The sequence below is a fragment of the Benincasa hispida genome, chromosome 3 (assembly GCF_009727055.1).
Source record: "Benincasa hispida cultivar B227 chromosome 3, ASM972705v1, whole genome shotgun sequence".
NCBI lineage: Eukaryota > Viridiplantae > Streptophyta > Magnoliopsida > Cucurbitales > Cucurbitaceae > Benincasa > Benincasa hispida.
Genome location: NC_052351.1, coordinates 7,272,426 through 7,290,160, shown reverse-complemented (window position 1 = coordinate 7,290,160; position 17,735 = coordinate 7,272,426). Strand labels below are relative to the sequence as shown.

Below are 17,735 nucleotides of genomic sequence, written 5' to 3'. Positions count from 1 at the left end.
TTTTTTTAAAAGAAATTTATTGAGTTGTATCGTTATTACTTTCAATTTCATCAAATTTACACATTAAAGTTACGATCTTAACTTTGATAAAATTCAAAATTAAAAATAAAAATTTCAAGGTGAAGAAGACAATAATTGATTTGATATTGTTCACTTTATCTATAAATTCTCTTGATTTTATCTCTAAAACTAAAAAAAAAAAATTCATATTAGTGGAGATAGTTATCTTCTATACATGATCGTTCTATTTCCTAAACAACGTCGGATTTTGTCGAGTATAGACTGAATTATAATATTTTGTTTTTACAGATCGGGTGTCAATTAAATAATTTGAAGCTCCAAGCCTCCAATGGCCTCTTTAGTCTATAGCGGCTTTCAAACTGGTGGAGATGAGGGCGGCGACCAATGGAACGAAAAGTCATCGAGTCGACTCTGTCTCGTCCGCGTCGGTCCCACACTCGAATTAGCAAATCAGAAATTTGTAAAAATTTGTTCGCGGGGAACCCATCGCTTGCTCATTTGGCGACTTTACTCCCACAATTCATCTTTTGCAAATGACCCGCCTCTCCTTCTTCCCCAAGAAACTCGATCGATCATCAATGACCCATCTCCATCTTCATCTTCTTTGACAATTTTTGATTCCTTGATCTTCATTTGCTTTGACCCTTTTTCTCAGTTTCTGAATAACACCAAAATTAAAGCGTTCAAATCAGATCACCCCTTTTAGCTGTAGGTATGGTACTCCCGTTATTGAAGCTCGGAACCCTGGCTTTGAAAACTCTGAGCAAGCCGCTCGGAAATAGGCTCAAGAAACAAGCTGCGTTGCACCCCAGATTTAGGCAGTTCATCATAAATGTGGCCCAGGTATCTATAATTTAGTTGTGTTCCTGCTTTCTTTTTTCTTCCTGCATTTCTGCTCATGGGTTCTCGATTGTTTGGTTGTGGTTGATTGTTCTGTACTGATTTATATAAGATCATGTGTCGTTGAGCTATTGTTGTTTATAACAAAAAATCAAGGCCTACTTTCGATCTTTTCCTCTGATTAATTGGTTTTGATCATTCATTCATGCGTTACCTTCTCCTTAAGAAGTTGTGCTTGTTGGGTTATAAGAAGCTTTTCAAATGTGTCCCTTGCCAAATGAACTTGGCGAAACACTGTACCCTATGATAATGAATTCTCATCTCAAGTGAAGTTAAGAAGCTCTTCAACTTATCCACAATTAATTTTAATTTTTAACAGGTGAACTTTAGGGACCGTAGTTATATTATAAACTTATAACTTTTCTTTGGATAAGACATGATTTCATTGATAGAATGAAATATCCAAAGATGACGAAGGAATATAGGGGCCTCATTCAGGGGGTGTACAAAAAATGTATCCAATTAGCGATAAGGAAAAATAAGCTATGACAATATATAGTCGCTAAATCTTTACACACACACAAAAAAAAAAAAGCAGATTGAATACAAATATCTATAATGTCCTTTGTCGATTTAGATTTGCCTTGGAAGATTTTTGAGTTCCTTTCGTCCCAAATCTTCCACAAAACATCACTGATAATGCTCAGCTATAAACGACCCTCAGAGGCTTTGAAAGGGTGGTGACAAACCATCAAACAAAGCCAGCTTTGTGTATCATGAGGGAGAACCACAGACCAGCTAAATGCCTCGGACCAAATCTTGCTAGTGAATGGGCAGTCAAAGAACACATGCTGTACAGATTCATTATACTGTTGACAAAGGCAGCACCATGAGGGGGAGAGGTTAATCCAAGGGCAACGCTTTTTGGAGCCTATCATAGTATTAAGGCAAGCGTGGGTCACTTCCCAAAGAAGGAATTTGACTCTTCTCAGGCAGGGGCAACTCCAAACCGCCTTGAATAATATGTCTAAAGAAGCAGGCATGCTGGAAATGAGATGAGTACAAAGATTTGGTGGTGAAGCCTTTAGGTTCAAGATTCCATGACCATACGTTATCTAACGGTCAGTATGGGGAAGATTAGGGACAAGATGAGTGAACTCAACCCATTCAAGAATTTCATCATCCTTAAGGAGTCTTCTAAAATTCAACCTCCAGGTGCAATGACCGAAATTTTGAACTTCCTTCACCGATGCTTCTTTGGTACCTGTCAATTGATAAAGCTTTGGGAAGACATGTTTGGGGGGGGGGGGGGGGGTGTCACCAAGCCAAATATTGTGCTAAGAAAAGAGTGGATGTGCCATTACCAATGTTGTATCGAATGTTGCCATAAATAAGGTTCTTTTGTTGAAGAATGTACTTCCAAGGAATTCTGGATGAAGAAGGCCTTCCAACAGAAGCCGTAAAGTTTTAATACTGTGAGCCATATCTGGCCTTAATCAAAATACGCCAGAGAGAGTCCTTTTGAAGGTGAAAATGCCAAAACCATTTGGCAAATAGGGCTTTGTTGTGCTGACTGATGTCAATAATTCTCAGCCCTCCTTCATCCAAGGGTTTCTTGAGGCAATCCCATCTAAGAAGGTGAGATGTTTTTTTGTCCCTGTGGCCAGATCATAAGAAGTTTCTGAAGGAACGTTCAATACCATCGGTAATTTTAGTGGGAGCACGAAAGAGGGAGAGGTAATAAACGGGTTGATTAGAAAGAGTGGCATTGAGAAGGGTCTGGCGGCCACCTTTGGAGAGAAAGTTATGCTGCCAGGAGTTTAGTCTTTTATCAATCTTGTCCAAAATTGGCTGCCAAAAGGTAGTAGAGGACGAGTTGCCATATAAGGGAAGACCCAGCTAAGTAGCAGGCCGCTGTCCCATTTTGTAGTCATATTTATCAGCAATAGAAGTAACCCATGAATTTTCATAATTAATACCCAAAAACTCGGACTTGTGCCTGTTAATGTTCAGCTTCGATGCTCCTTCAAAAAGACCAATAAGATTGACAAGATTTTCAATCTTCCTCTCATTGTAGGTGGAGAAAAGAAGAGTGTCATCGGAAAAGAGGATGTGAGTGATGTTGAGGGTAGAACTAGGTACTCGATAACCACAAATGAAGCCTGTATGGTATAATACCAACAGTATAATTCTTGAATAAAATGATTCTCTCTCAAAATGGGAGAGAAAGATCTTATTTATATAGGAAATTGGTCACAAGATGTTTAACTAACTATCATAACAACAGACAATTAGCTAACAATTGACTAAATCCTATCCTTTTTATCTAGTTATTTACAAAAGGGCTCTTTCGGCCTTACACCAATCCACCTCTCCCAAAATCAAACTTGTCCTTGAGTGAGCTAAGAAGCTAAATGAAAGTCATATGGGGCATAATATGACTTCAAATCAACAATATAGAAGACTGGATTAATATGCAGGTCACAAGGCAATTCAATGCAGTAACTTGGTTTGGTCATCGGTCTGCAAATGAGAAGTAGGGCTTAAATACAGTCTTCCATTCGTCCCTCGGCCTTATTCGAATATGGTGGTATTCACTCTTCAAGTCCACTTTCGAAAAAATCCCAAATTGATAATGTAAATCACCTATTCTAGGGATTGTGAAGCTATACTTCACTGTAAACCAGTTGATAGCTCTACTGTCAACGTATATCCTCCAACTATCAACTTTTTTAGGCGTGAGTAGGGCTACCACTGCACATGGGCTAAGGTTTGGTTGAATATGCCCCCTTTTTTTTTTTTAACAATTCTTCAATATGTTAGTGGAGGATCTCATACTCCTTAGGACTCATCCTATAGTGAGGAAGATGAGGAATTGTAGCACCCGGAACCAAGTCAATATGGTGTTGAATGTCTTCACTATTTTTTGTACTTTTTGTCTTTTCAGCTATATTAGTCTCTCTCTCTTTAACAAACATTTTGCAATGTATTTGAGGACTAAAATCTCCTTTGGGAGCAATTGACACTGTTTGGAGAACACAAGACACCTTATCACCTTCATCCATTTCAATATAATTGGCTTCTTTCTCATTATCTTCATTGCATTCAGCCAACGAATCCTCTTCCTCATCCACATATACTACTGTTTTTTGTTAGGGACACTCATTAGACAAGTGACCTACTTGGCCACACCTAAAACACTTGCCCAATGTAGGCCAATTGCAAGGATTTTGAACTTTCTTCTCGTAAACAACCTTTGTTTCCTTCTAACCAACCTCTTCTTGCTTTTCTTTTTCCTTTTCCTCTGTTACTGTTGGTGGGGAAGAGTGATTAGTAGAAGCATAATTCGAAGTGCTAGCTTTTCTACTGAGGGAAGCATCCCAAGGAGCCTTTCTTGAAATTTTCTTGGAGCGAGTTTCATTTAACTCTTCCACTGTTTCAGCATAAGAAATTGCATCAGCTAACCAATGAAATTGTTGAAGCTTTACCTTCTCTTTGATGTCCATTCTTAGCCCGCCAATGAACCGTTCAATTAGGTGCTGCTCGTTTTTGGGCAAATTAATTCCGGCTCCTAAACGGTGGAATTCTTCCACAAAATCAGCTACTGTTCAAGGGTTTTGCCGGCAGTTTTGATATTGATTATACAATGTTTGCTCATAATTGTGAGGAAGGAACTTTTCTTTCATCAACCTCTTCATTTTTTCTCACGTTCGTATAGGTCTTTTGCCTTGTCTTTGCCGATTGACCTCCAATTGGTCCCACCAAGCGGAAGCTCCCCCTTTCAACTCAACATACATGCTACCAAACATACCTTCTTGTGATCCGACATGCCCATGTAATTGAAAAAATTCTCGGTGTTTTTGACTCAATCAAGAAACGATTTGATGTCACTCTTACCATTGTAGAATGGCAAGTCAATCTTCATTTTGTAGTCGCGTGGATCACCTCTAGCTTCATATCTTCCGTCTTGTCCTCTTCTTGGAGCATAAAACTCTTCTTCTTCATCATACTCACTCGAAGAATCCCAATCTTGGAATTCTTGTTGCCATTCTTTCCTATTCAAACATCTTGGATCTTTTTGGAGCTGCCTATGCAATCTTGGAGCCATTTCTTGATGAATTTCTTGGCTGTCCAACACCACATCTACCTCTTCTTCCCCAAATTTGATTGAATGTCGGGGCATCTTCATCATGTTGGGGTGGTGTTGTCAATACATCCAACCTTTTTACAAGCGTCTCCACCGTTTCTTGAAGGCTGTTCAATGATCCATGATTTCCCTCCAAAGAATCTTCAATGGACAGCAAGTGTATCATTGTAGTTCTGGGAGAGAGGGTGGGGGTTTCTTTTGGTCTTGCGCTTGAACGTCTCCTCCTCTTAGGTGGCAACCCTTCTTCCCGCCATCAGCCTGGATTCTTGAAGTACTTTGATACCAAAATTTGGTGCAATACCAAAAAACTAATTCTTGAATAAAATGATTCTCTCTCAAAATGGGAGAGAAGGATCTTATTTATAGAAGAAATTAGTTACAAGATGTTTAACTAACTATCATAACAACTAACAATTAGCAATTAACTAAATCCTACCTTTTTTTAACTAGTTATTTACAAAAGGGCCCTTTCGGCCTTACACCACCGTATCACTAGCCAATGAGAGAATCCTGCTAAGACTGTCCATAATGAGGATGAAGAGAAACGGGGAGAGAGGAGCGCTTTGACGAAGGCCCCAAATGGCTTTGAATTTCCCTCTAGTCTTGCCATTAATGATGATCGAAAAGTTGGTAGAAGGAATGCAACCTCGAATCCAGAGTTGCCATTTGTTTCCAAAACCCTTGAGTTTCAAAATTTCATCGAGATAGTCCCAATCTACATTGTCAGAAGTCTTTTCTATGTCAAGTTTGATTGCCACCGCTTTGGTTTTACTAGAATGCCAATGTTCAATAATCTCATTTGCAATCAAGGAAGCATCTAAGATCTATCTTCGACAAAGGTAGATTGGTGAGCCATAATGGTAGATGGGAGGATTTTCTTGAGGCAGTTTGATAGAACACGGGCAATGATTTTGTAAAGGCAGGTGGTTAGGCTAATAGGTCGGTAATCCCCCACTTTCTTGGCATTGATCTTCTTTGGGATAAGGCAAATGTATGTCTCACTAACATTTGCGTTGATGATTCCATTCTAAAAAAATCATGGAACACACCAAGTAGGTCATTTTTTAGGATGTTCTACAATTTTTTAAAGAATTATGTGGTGAAAACCATCAGGCCCCGAGGATTTGTTAGTACCCAAAGCCTTAATAGCCAACCAGATTTCTATCTCGGTAAAAGGAGCTTCAAGGGAAGTGCTTTGATCGTTGTCAATTGGGTTCCATGATAAAGGATGTGGTAGATATCTGTTTCCAGGCAATTTTGTGAAGAGCCTTTTGTAGAAAGAGAGGAATTCGACTTCAGTTTCCCTGTCTTGCAGCAAACAAACATTCTGTTCACTACGGATTTCAGCGATACAACCTTTTCTCTTTTTTGCTGCAGCAAACTTGTGGAAGAAAGATGTATTTTTGTCACCATTCTTCAGCCAAATGGATTTGCATTTCTGTCTCCATTTGATTTCCTCAGATACATTGATAGACTGAATTTAGTCTTTAGTCTCAAGTCTGAGATCACGAGGGATACTGATATGGGGCCGTTTTTCGCAGCAAGATCAATTTGGCCCAACTCCTTTTGAAGAGCTTCTCTCCTAGCCTCAATAATTCCAAAAGTGGCAACATTCCATTCTTTAATTGCTTGTTTCAGCCCCTTCAACTTGTTGATGAAACCATGTCCAGGGTGGCCGATAATAGGGTGGTTTGTCCACCAATCAGTAACAAATGGAAGGAAGCTGTTGTGATTGAGCCACTATATCCCATTAAAAGCAATTGCTATGCATTAAAATTTTTTAGCGTTCTTTGGAGTTGGTCACTAGTTCTAAAAGGAACGTAATTTTGATAAAATGTGTGCTTTCAGTACTCTTCTCCAAGTGTGAACCAAAGACTATTAATATGTGTTAAAAATAAAGAATAGGGAAGAGAAAAACAACCAGATTACGTGGAAATCCTAGTGCAGGGAGAAAAACCACGATATAAAGTCTTTTCTTATTTGTTTTAAAACTGATACACTAAATACACAGGGACACACTGTATAAATAGATAGTAGGAAACCCTAGGGGTCTTACACAATTACATAGATGCCCATAGGTTAAAAACCCTATTTCCAACACTCCCCCTCAAGTTGGTGCATAGATATTAACAAGCCTCAACTTGCTTACACAATAATTAAAATTTTCTCTCAATAACCCTTTTGTAAGTACATCAGCAACTTGTTGATTCGAAGGAATATAAGGGATGCATATGTTTCCACTGTCCAACCTCTCCTTAATGTAGTGTCTGTCTATCTTCACGTGTTTAGTTCTGTCATGTTGAACTAGGTTGTTTGCAATACTGATGGCAGCTATATTATCACAAAACAATTTCATTGGAAGCTCATTATCTTGCTGGAGATCTGATAATACTTTCTTCAACCAGATTTCTTCACAAATCCCTAGACTCATGGCCCGATACTCAGCCTCAGCACTACTTCTAACAACAACTCCTTGTTTTTTACTTCTTCATGTGACTAGATTTCCCCAGACAAACATACAATACCCAGACATAGATCTTCTATCAACAACAGACCCTGCCTAGTTAGAATCAGTGTACGCTTCAACAGATTGTTTATCGGTTTTCCTGAACATTAGGCCCTTTGGTATCTGAAAGGAACTCCTGGTCTTGTGTGAGACAAATATATCAACTTCCCAACTAACCGCTAATACCTTTCTTTATTAACAGAAATTCCATCATTCTTATCACCGATTTTCGCATTGTATTCTACTGGCGTGTCAACAGGTTTACACCCAGTCATACCTGTTTCCTTTAGCAAGTCCAATGTATATTTTTGTTGAGAAACTGATATACCCTTTTTTGAGCGAGCCACTTCCATTCCCAGAAAGTATCTTAGCTTCCCGAGGTCTTTAATTTCAAACTTTCTAGCCATCTCTATTTTTAGTCTTGTGACTTCTACATCATCATCCCCAGATAAAACTATGTCATCAATATAGACAATAAGAACAACTATTTTCCCTGATGTTGATCTTCTTATAAAAAGAGTGTGATCGGAATGTCCTTGAACATATCCATGTGCTTTCACAAATGTCGTGAACCTATCAAACCAGGCCCTTGAAGACTGTTTCAATCCGTATAGTGATTTCCTCAATCTACACACTTTATTTTTAAATTGACTCTCGAATCCGGGAGGGGAACTCATATAGACTTCCTCCTCAAGTTCTCCGTTCAAAAATGCATTTTTAACATCAAGTTGGTGTAGGGGCCAATCTTTATTCACAGCTACTGACAAAAGCACTCGGATCGTGTTAAGTTTAGCCACAGGTGAAAACGTCTCAAAATAATCCAATTCATATGTTTGGGTAAAGCCCCTTGCAACAAGTCTAGCCTTGTATCGGTCAATCGTCCCATTTGATTTGTATTTTATAGTAAACACCCATTTACATCCTACTGTTTTGTGCCCTTCAGGCAGAGTCACCGGTTCCTAGGTTTTATTCTTTTCCAGAGCCCTTATTTCTTCCATAATAGCATACCGACATTCTGGTTTTTTCATTGCAATACTTATGTTATCTGGAACCACCTCAGTGTCCAAGCTAGTAGTAAAAGCCTTGAACTCGGATATCAGATTACTATATGTCATGTAACTATGCATAGGATATTTAGTACATGAACGGGTACCTTTCCTCAGGGCTATAGGAAGGTCAAGTGATGCATCACATTCTTTCACCTCTTCAGGCTTCTCACCATGATTTACTATCTGTGTATCAGCAACTTCAGTAGTATCTTCCACATCATCATTAGCACGGACCATTTCATCCTCTGTAGTTTCAATCATTTCATCCTCTACAGTTTCCCTTTCTATCACTCTCTTAGTATCACTACTCCCTTCCCCCTTGTCATGCCTGCCTTCATCATTCTCCATACATAAATCATCATCATTAGGAATACACATACCTGGACCTGATGACAGGTCTGACTCCTGTATTGGAGCCATTAGTTCTGGTTCAACAGGTGACACTGCTTCCTTCCTGAGATTCTTCCTGTAGTATGTTTTCCAAGGAACTTGATTGGTAGGAAGGACCAGACTATCATGCTCAGGACTAGGTTTAGACAAGGTTTGAATGGGCGCTGACTCTAAAGGAATAGCATAAGATGACCAGTTAGTTCCTTCATTTATGTTCTCCCCCTGAAGATGACTAACAGGGAAGAACGATTGATCCTCGAGAAAGGTGACATCCATAGAGACATAATATTTTCGAGATGACGGGTGATAGCACTTATATCCACGTTGATGGAGTGGATATCCAACAAAGACACACTTTTGAGCACGAGGAGTAAATTTTGTGCGGTTTGGACCATGGGAGTGAACAAAAGCAACGCAACCAAAAACCCGAAGAGAAACATCAGAAATCAACCGAGTATTAGGAAAAGACTCTTTAAACAATTCTAAAAGGGTATGAAGATTAAAATATGAGAGGGCATCCGATTAATGAGGTGAGCAGCAGTAAGAACTGCATCTCCCCAGAGGTATAACGGAAGGGTGGCGGATAACATAAGAGATCGAGCTACTTCAACCAGGTGCCGATTTTTACGCTCAGCTACTCCATTTTGTTGCGGAGTGTAAGCATATGAGCTCTGGTGGACAATACCTTTAGAATCGAGAAATTCTTTGAAAGAGGCATTAAAGAATTCTCGCCCATTATTACTTTTTAAAATCCTAATCTTTGTTTTAAATTGAGTTTCGACAGTTGTGTAAAACTGTTGAAAAACAGAGGACACTTTAGATTTATCAGTAAGTAGGAAAACCCAGGTGAGACGGGTGTGATCATCTATAAACGTGACAAACCACCGTTTTCCCATGGAAGTAGTAACCGGTGAGGGACCCCATACATCACTATGAACAAGAGAAAAATGACTGAGGGTTTGTAAGGCTAGAATGGAAAGAAACACGATGTTGCTTGGCACGAATACAAACATCACAATTAAAAGAAGAAGTACTAGCATTACGAAATAAATGAGGAAATAAATATTTCATATATTGAAAATTCGGATGTCCTAAGCGAAAATGCCATAACATAACATCATTTTCAGAAACAGAGAAATTTAAAGACATAAACCCAGATTGGTGATTAGTCCTAGAGGAAGCTTCGTCAGAATGGAAGTAGAGTCCCCTATCGTGCCGGGCAGTGCCAATCGTCATCCCCAATTTCAGATCCTGAAATAAAACTGAATCTGGTGAGAAAATCGCCTTACACCTCAAATCTCTTGTTAGTTTATTGACAGATAACAAATTATATGATATTTTAGGCACATGGAAGGTATCACGTAGAATTAAACCATGAAACGGAGAGATATTTCCCTTTCCTGCAACAGGGGCAAAAGACCTGTCTGCAATTCGAATCCTCTTATTACCGCACTCGGATTATATGATATAAATAACTCTGAGGAACTCGTAAGGTGACCAGTAGCCCTTAAATCCACAATCCATGGTTTCTTACCATTTACATTAATTAAGCCAAAAGAAGGAAAATTACCTGACTGTGCAATTGCACTCACCCCAACCGTACTCGAGCTGTGTTTACCGTCATCAGAAGATTGCTTCTTAGTTTGTTCATCTACTGAATTACTTGCCAGGGCACGGCTAGTATTAGATGTTTCATGAGACTGTCGTCGCCTGCTATTTGGGGGCTTCCCGTGTAATTTCCAACATTGGTCCTTCGTATGCCAAAGCTTTTTACAATGTTCACAAACTGGAGAAGGTTTCTTATCACCATCAATACCGGACGGCTTGGCAAAGAAGGCGGCTGTATCAGTAGTTGAGGTGGTATTATTCATGGCGCACGACCGATCTTCTTCCAGCCGTATTTCAGAACAGACTTCTCGAAGTGAAGGAATCGGGCGCTGGCCCAAGATCCGACTACGAACACCATCAAACTTTGGATTTAATCTAGCCAAAAACACATAAACACGATCTGCTTCCTCAATCTTCAAATATTGGCCCCATCCTGTGGACAATTCCAGACAATCTCTCTACACAAGTCCATTTCCTGCCACAGCATCAACAGTTTGTTAAAATAAGAGGTAACATCCATGGACCCTTGTTTGGATTCATGAACCTGTTTATGGAGTGTATATAGCCGAGGGACATTCTGTCTTTTAGAATATAGATCTTGCGCCGCCTCCCAGATATCCTTGGCTGTTGCAGCATATAATCTGTCTCTTATACACATCTAGATGTGTATAAGAGACAGGTTCCATACTGTTCACCAAGACAGACTGTAGCAACGAATCTTCTCCTTTCCAAATTCGTTCTTGTGGATCACCTGGGGCCGACTTTGGAATTTCCCCTGTCAAATATCCAAACTTGTGACGCCTTTCCAAGGCCATCCGGATCGATTGAAACCAGGAGAAATAGTTCTGACCATTTAATTTTTCTCCGACGATAAATCCTGCAGAATTACCCATCAAACCAGATAAGTAGGACACGTTAGGCACTATAGGTAATGAGTTTACCGGATTTTCTGAATAGACCGATTGAGGATTTGCACCGAACATCGTATCCAAATCAGAAATCTGCTGTTGTAGGTAAGCCAACCGTTGTCTCACATCGTCTGGGTAACGAGCTGAACCACAATTGATTGGAACAGGTGCTGGTTGCTCAGGCTGCTCGAGACCACGGCTGTTGGATGTGAAAAAACCATCGGGTCGACTGTTGAAGGAAACCGGATCACCGGGTCAGGCTGGATGGGCTGAAAAAGGAACAGCTGGCGCAAAAAACTAGACAAAAGAGCTCTCGGGTCGGGCTAGCCTTGGGTCGGACTGGTTCGGGTCGGAATTAAAGTCAAAATACCAGGTCTGGTTGGTCTGCCCTGGTTCAACCCGAACTTGTCCGGTTTGCTCCAGACCAGTACTAACCCTAATTGGATCATCACTACCCCTCTGCTCCTCGCCTCCGATGCTGTTCACTCTGCCCTGATAGCTCCGATCGAAGGTCAACATCTCCTCGCGGCCAGCCTCTTCTTCACATCCGAGACCGCCGACTTTGCCATGACCGTGATAGCTCTGATCGTGAATCGTTGGTTCCTCGCGGCCGGCTCCAGCTCCGATCGTGATCGGATTCTGACTGGTCTCGGAATGGTGATACCCGATCGACTGATGGCATTTTTCCAAGGATTGTACCTGAACAACAAAAATTAATTCCGGTAGGGCATCTTGAAAACATTCCTTTACCGCTGCTCGGATTGCCATTCTCATGTCAAAACTTGAAGACCCATCAGCAGAGGAGGATTGAGGTTGATTCTCTTCCATAACGGCTAGGTTTTCGTCACCCCACTCTGATACCATGTTAAAAATAAAGAATAGGGAAGAGAAGAACAACAAGATTACGTGAAAACCCTAATGCAAGGAGAAAAACCACGATATAAAGTCTTTTCTTATTTGTTTTAAAATTGATACACTAAATACACAAGGACACACGGTATAAATAGATAGTAGAAAACCCTAGGGGTCTTACACAATTACATAAGTCCCCTAGGTTAAAAACCCTAAGAGAAGATGTCATATAGAAACCTACTCCACTTTGATTACTAGACCCAAGATATTAAACTTGCAGCTTGTAGTAACCTAAAAATTTAATGTGAAAAGATTAATCAGAAAAGACATTTATAGGTGTTTAGTGAATTATTTGAAAATTTGACAAAGAGTAGGAGAAAACTTCCTTGTGCATATTATATTCAAATAATGTTTCTGCCAGTATCTTTCTCTGGCAAAACACATCCTTTGCCCTTCCAAGTCTTTGTTTTGGGGACGAATAGTAGTAATAATACGTTGGGGAGTGGTTGACTGGGGCAGATACCAAGATGAGATTTGGATTGGGTATTAGCAAAATAAAGAGTTGTCTGTAGGGAATATTCCATCAGATAGAATATTTCGTTGGATTATTTTCCCTGTGTACAGTGTCGTTTTATACGTGCTGTTTCAAGATTCAAGCTGATGTTGGAAAGCTTTATGTTGTACGCTGTCTTTGCTATTATGCATCCAATTATGGTTTATCCTTCAATTAGCTAAATAATAATTACTCCCAAAGTTCACACGAATGCCTTTCTATCTCTTGAATCACTTTTTTGGCTACCTTCCCGTAGTAACTAAGTAAAAGAAAGGCACGGAGTACTAGCTATTAGGTTGAAGGGGTTTCCATTAAAATTTTGAGAAAAACCACCTTTCACTCTATTGGTCATTTGTAAACTGTAATGATGATTCAAATGCTCTGGCCTAAAGTTTCCACCCCCGACTTAGTGTATTAGGGATTTGGAGGAAAAGGTGCAAAGTATCTTCTGCATTTCCTTTGCAGAATCAGCACCAAAAGGAACAATCATAGAATAACATTTGATATGAAGGAGAAATTGAATTATCAGATTAATTGAAAATGTTATACGTATAAGGAGGAAAAATCACAAGCTCTTAGCACTTGGAGTGAACGCTACTCTCTCCTAAATCTGCCTAAATTCCGAAATTGCATCCCTTTTATGAATATCTGCCAGACTCCAGCAAACTTCTTTAACCAACTCACCAATTACTACTAATATTATTTTTCCATCCAAGATCATATCCTTTTTTCTCCATATTTACATTAAGAAGCATTTTCAGTATCTACTTTGAAAACCAGCTATTTTCTTCCTTAACCACATTCACTGTTTTATTACTGTCAAGACAGGAGCAATAATTTGACAATGTCCTTCAAATAGAAACTAAGCTTCAGACAGAATGCAAGGCAGAACTGTGATCATTCTATTGGCTAGAACACTTGGACAATTTTATACAAATAGGTTGTAAGGCTTGTAGGTCATATAAATTCCATTGGTACCAGAGTTCATAACGCTTGTCTATGAACATCAAGGAGCAAGTTCAAAAGACTTGGCTTTGAGAGTATTTCATCAAGCAATCTCTAGAGTCCGTATTTTTTTAAGAGACGAGCCTCAAATCCAGTCCATCAGGTAAAAGTCTTTCCTCTAGAAAGAGCCTTATAATATGCAAGGAACTCCCCCCCACCCCCTTAATCCTACTAGAAATACTTCTATAGAAAACGTAGAATTCTCTTTGCCTGCTTCCACTAGTGCACCTAACTCTTATGGTGCCATAATGCTTCTTTAAAGAGAAGGTCCTGTAACCATGCCATACGATAGAAGTAAACTTTGAGACGGATATTATTTATTTAAATTTCAAAAGATGGCAGTACATTTCTTCTTCTTTTTTGTTTTCTTTTTTGTTTACAAAATTTCCCAGCGTAGTAATATCCACTTAAGCCTCTGAGCTATAAGGGGAAGAAATTTGTGAAGTAATATCCACTTAAATCAATTGGATAATTCCAAATATTTGTCTATCCCAGGTATTGTGTTTCTTTTTTACAGACTTGGGCTTCACCATCAAGGAGTGATGGAGTTTTACCTTAAGTCATATCGAAGCAATCAGTTTTAGTCTGTCCAATTGTAGATGCTTTAGAAAGCATAATCTTCAAAGGGTTAGTTTGCATTGATTGTTAGGGAGACACTCAAGTATCAGAATTAAAGTGGGTGCTTCATGTTTGAATTTAAGTTGGTATATTGCAAGTGTTACTTCATGAATAGTTCTTAAGACTGCACTTCTTCAATGCCATAACTGACAGATTAATCACCGGATGTCGACGCAAATGCAAAGACGCATATATAGTCATGCAACTGATGTAGAAATTCGCCCTCTGGATGAGGAGAAAGCAGTTCAGGCTGCTGTTGACCTGATTGGCGAGGTTTTTGTCTTCTCGGTAAATATTCATTTTCAAGTAGAATCACTTCCTCTTCTTTTGCTTATGACAATGTCTAAACTGAAGCATACCATATACCATGTATGTGCTTTTGACCTTTTACGGCTAGTATGGTCAACTATATATTTCGCATATATTTTACGTGGTATTTGAAAACTAGGGAGCTCACTATTGTGCATATTTATTATTATAAGAAAATGTAAAGTAAGTCTCATTTATTTTGGGTTCATTTTACTTTCTAGAGAATTGTGCCGGTAATTTTCTCAGATATTACAAACTATTGGGAATACAATCCTTTGGACAACCAATACAATAGAAGATGGGCTGTATATGTATATTTGCTTTTTGGGAGTTAGACTTATTGTGCATGCTTGAAAACTTTTCACCTCTTCATTTTATTGATCATTTCTTTCACGGTTTAGTTTTTGGAAATTTATAGGTAGCAGGAGCAATAGTGATATTTGAGGTTCAGAGAAGTGCTAGGTCAGAAGCCAGAAAAGAAGAAGTACGCAGACAAGAAATGGAGGTAATAATATACTCATTTTCTTCAGTGGCACAAAAGCACAAAACTTCGCAGATCACATTTTGTTTTTTAGTAGTATGGCTGTTTGAACTCACTTACTGATAGCAGCGAACTCTCTGGTTAATTAATAGCGTGATTGAGAATTGTTTTTAATAGAAGATTTTTATTTTTTAAGAATAAGTTTCAGATAGGTATTTTGGATAAAAGTTTGGGTAAAATACACTTTGATCTTTTGAGATTTGTGCTTGGTTCTAAAACTATTCAATGCATCTTATCTTGGATAAAAGTTTGAAAACTAGTTTTAAACAATCAGTTATATGACTAGCGAAAATGATTTAACAGTTAATTGTTTACTGTTGACACATCTCGCTTCAGAGTTGATTTATTTTTTTGAAATGAATGATATTATTTTCCATTTCTAAGCTTCAGTTTAAGATTAATAATTTCAACCTGTATAATAACATTATCTTATACAAGTTCTTTGAATCACGATTCTTAAAAATAGCTTTCATAACAAAGCTTCTTTTAACAGTTTTCAAACATGCCTTTTAGGTTCAGTTCAGACTGTCGTGATGGCAAGTCTGGCTGAAAATACGAACAAGCAGAAATGAGTTTGCTTCCCCACAAGACTGTTCTCTGTATAGTTAGTTGGGACTTGCTAGAATTATTTCGAAGAACATCAATAACAAAGTTCATGAAACTAGGAAGCTATATATATCTGTTACCACTTTCTAAAATATATGATAGTGCTACGCTTATTTCTTTTTCTATGCTTTGTATAGTTATTGGGACTTGGCAGAACATATTTGATGATCATCAATGACAAAATTCAAGAAATTAAGAGAAGCTTTTCATTTTCGTTTCCTCTTACGTACTTTGAGCATTAGACTCGTTCATTATTTCAATGAAAAGTCTTGTTTCTGTTTTTTTTTCTTTTTTTAAAAAAAAGAAGCTATATATATCAGTTATCACTTATTAGAATCTAGAACATGAACCTATGAAAAATAGTGCTTCACTTATTCTCTCTCTATGGTATGGTAACCACTTGAATGGAGAAATTGAGCTGAGGTAAGGTATGATGTAAGGAATTAATCCTTCGACCCTAAGAAATATTACCGTTGGAATGACCGATCAGGGGTTGGCGAGAAAGTGGATTTATTCCCATAGGGAATCAGCTCCTATATTCCTCACCACTTCTAGCATCACTCATCCAGTTGTGTTATTTTTTGGCCAATCAAACCCTAGCTCCTCTCAAAAAAGAAAAAAAATCTAAAAAGTAATCTCAAATTTCAGGTTTTTCATTTTGTAATTTCTTTCTAGATTGGTTTTCTAGAACTCGAGGACTAGGGTTGTACATAGTCTGGGTTGGGCCGGGTTGGAAGATTTTTGTGGACCAACCCAAAAATTTGGGTTAGCTAATAATGAACTCTATTAGTTCTTTTTTGGAGGGTCAACCCAAAATTTTCGGGTTGGGTCACCGGGTTTTTTTTACTGTTTTTTTACTTTTATTTATTTTATATATATATATATATATTCGGGTCGGGTCGGGTTGTCCCCGACCCTGAAATGGGGTAATCGGACCCAACCCGAATTTAATATTTTTTAACATTTTTAACCCAACCCAAAATAAAAATCTAACCCAATCCAACCCTTACGGTTTGGGTTGGGTAGTCCGTGTTGGTCGAGTTACTGGATTTTTTGAACACCCCTATCGAGGACATAGTTGTACAACCTATAGAACAGATCTTGTTTACGTAAAGCTCATCTGATTTGGTTTATTCTATTTAGGCACTGAGGCAAAGAGACGAAAGCTTATCAATAGAAATGGAACTTTTGAAGCATAAACTTGTAGAATTGGAACAAGCAGCCAAAGGACGAGGTCTTGGTGGTATTTTGAACTTCAAACATGCTCATTCAGAAAGTGGGACTTCAACAAAGGCCGCTTGATTATGTTGCAAGTTTGTCCACCAAGGGATGTGATTTGATCAACATGCTCTTGAAAAATGAAGGTGTATTTTCCTAATTCTTTTGACATTGCACCATTTTTGGACCCTTTGCTTTTGGTATTAGTATTTACATCTGTATATGAATATTATTCCAATAAAAATTCTTTCTGTCTCCCTGCGATAATGGGGTGTAACTGTTCAAGTATCTAGTAAATGAAAACTTTGCCTATGCTGCCTCTAATCATCTGCTTTTATGGTTCCAAAATCAATTATATAATATGATTTATGACCCTAAACTCTGCCTTCCCTTATAAGCTAACCCAACTTTCCATGAAAATATCATTCTTCTTCCTCTTTTGCTAGAAGAATTGCTTCAATATTACTATTCTTTTACAAACAAATGTTTTCTTTTTGGTCTCAAAAAGGGGATTTATGAATTCTGTAGTGATTAGCATCACTCTTTTCAATTCTTTTGGTGGGA

At 38.5% G+C, this 17,735-nt stretch overlaps 1 protein-coding gene across 1 annotated transcript; it reads left to right on the top strand.

Annotated features, from left to right (window-relative positions):
* Positions 1-348: 348 nt before the first annotated feature.
* LOC120074575 (OPA3-like protein) lies at positions 349-17,495 on the top strand. Its single transcript, XM_039027733.1, has 4 exons — positions 349-864; positions 14,651-14,785; positions 15,225-15,311; positions 17,097-17,495. Exons 1-4 carry the CDS (start codon positions 736-738, stop codon positions 17,253-17,255), a joined length of 510 nt encoding a protein of 169 aa, XP_038883661.1. The 5' UTR covers positions 349-735; the 3' UTR covers positions 17,256-17,495.
* The last annotated feature ends 240 nt before the right edge of the window (positions 17,496-17,735 follow it).

Bases quoted from the DNA above. Each gene is read 5' to 3' on its own strand.
- LOC120074575 (XM_039027733.1), top strand. From the start codon at position 736: ATGGTACTCCCGTTATTGAAGCTCGGAACCCTGGCTTTGAAAACTCTG. The intron at 865-14,650 runs GTATCTATAATT...CATAACTGACAG, and splicing joins TCATCATAAATGTGGCCCAG to ATTAATCACCGGATGTCGAC. The intron at 15,312-17,096 runs GTAATAATATAC...TATTCTATTTAG, and splicing joins TACGCAGACAAGAAATGGAG to GCACTGAGGCAAAGAGACGA.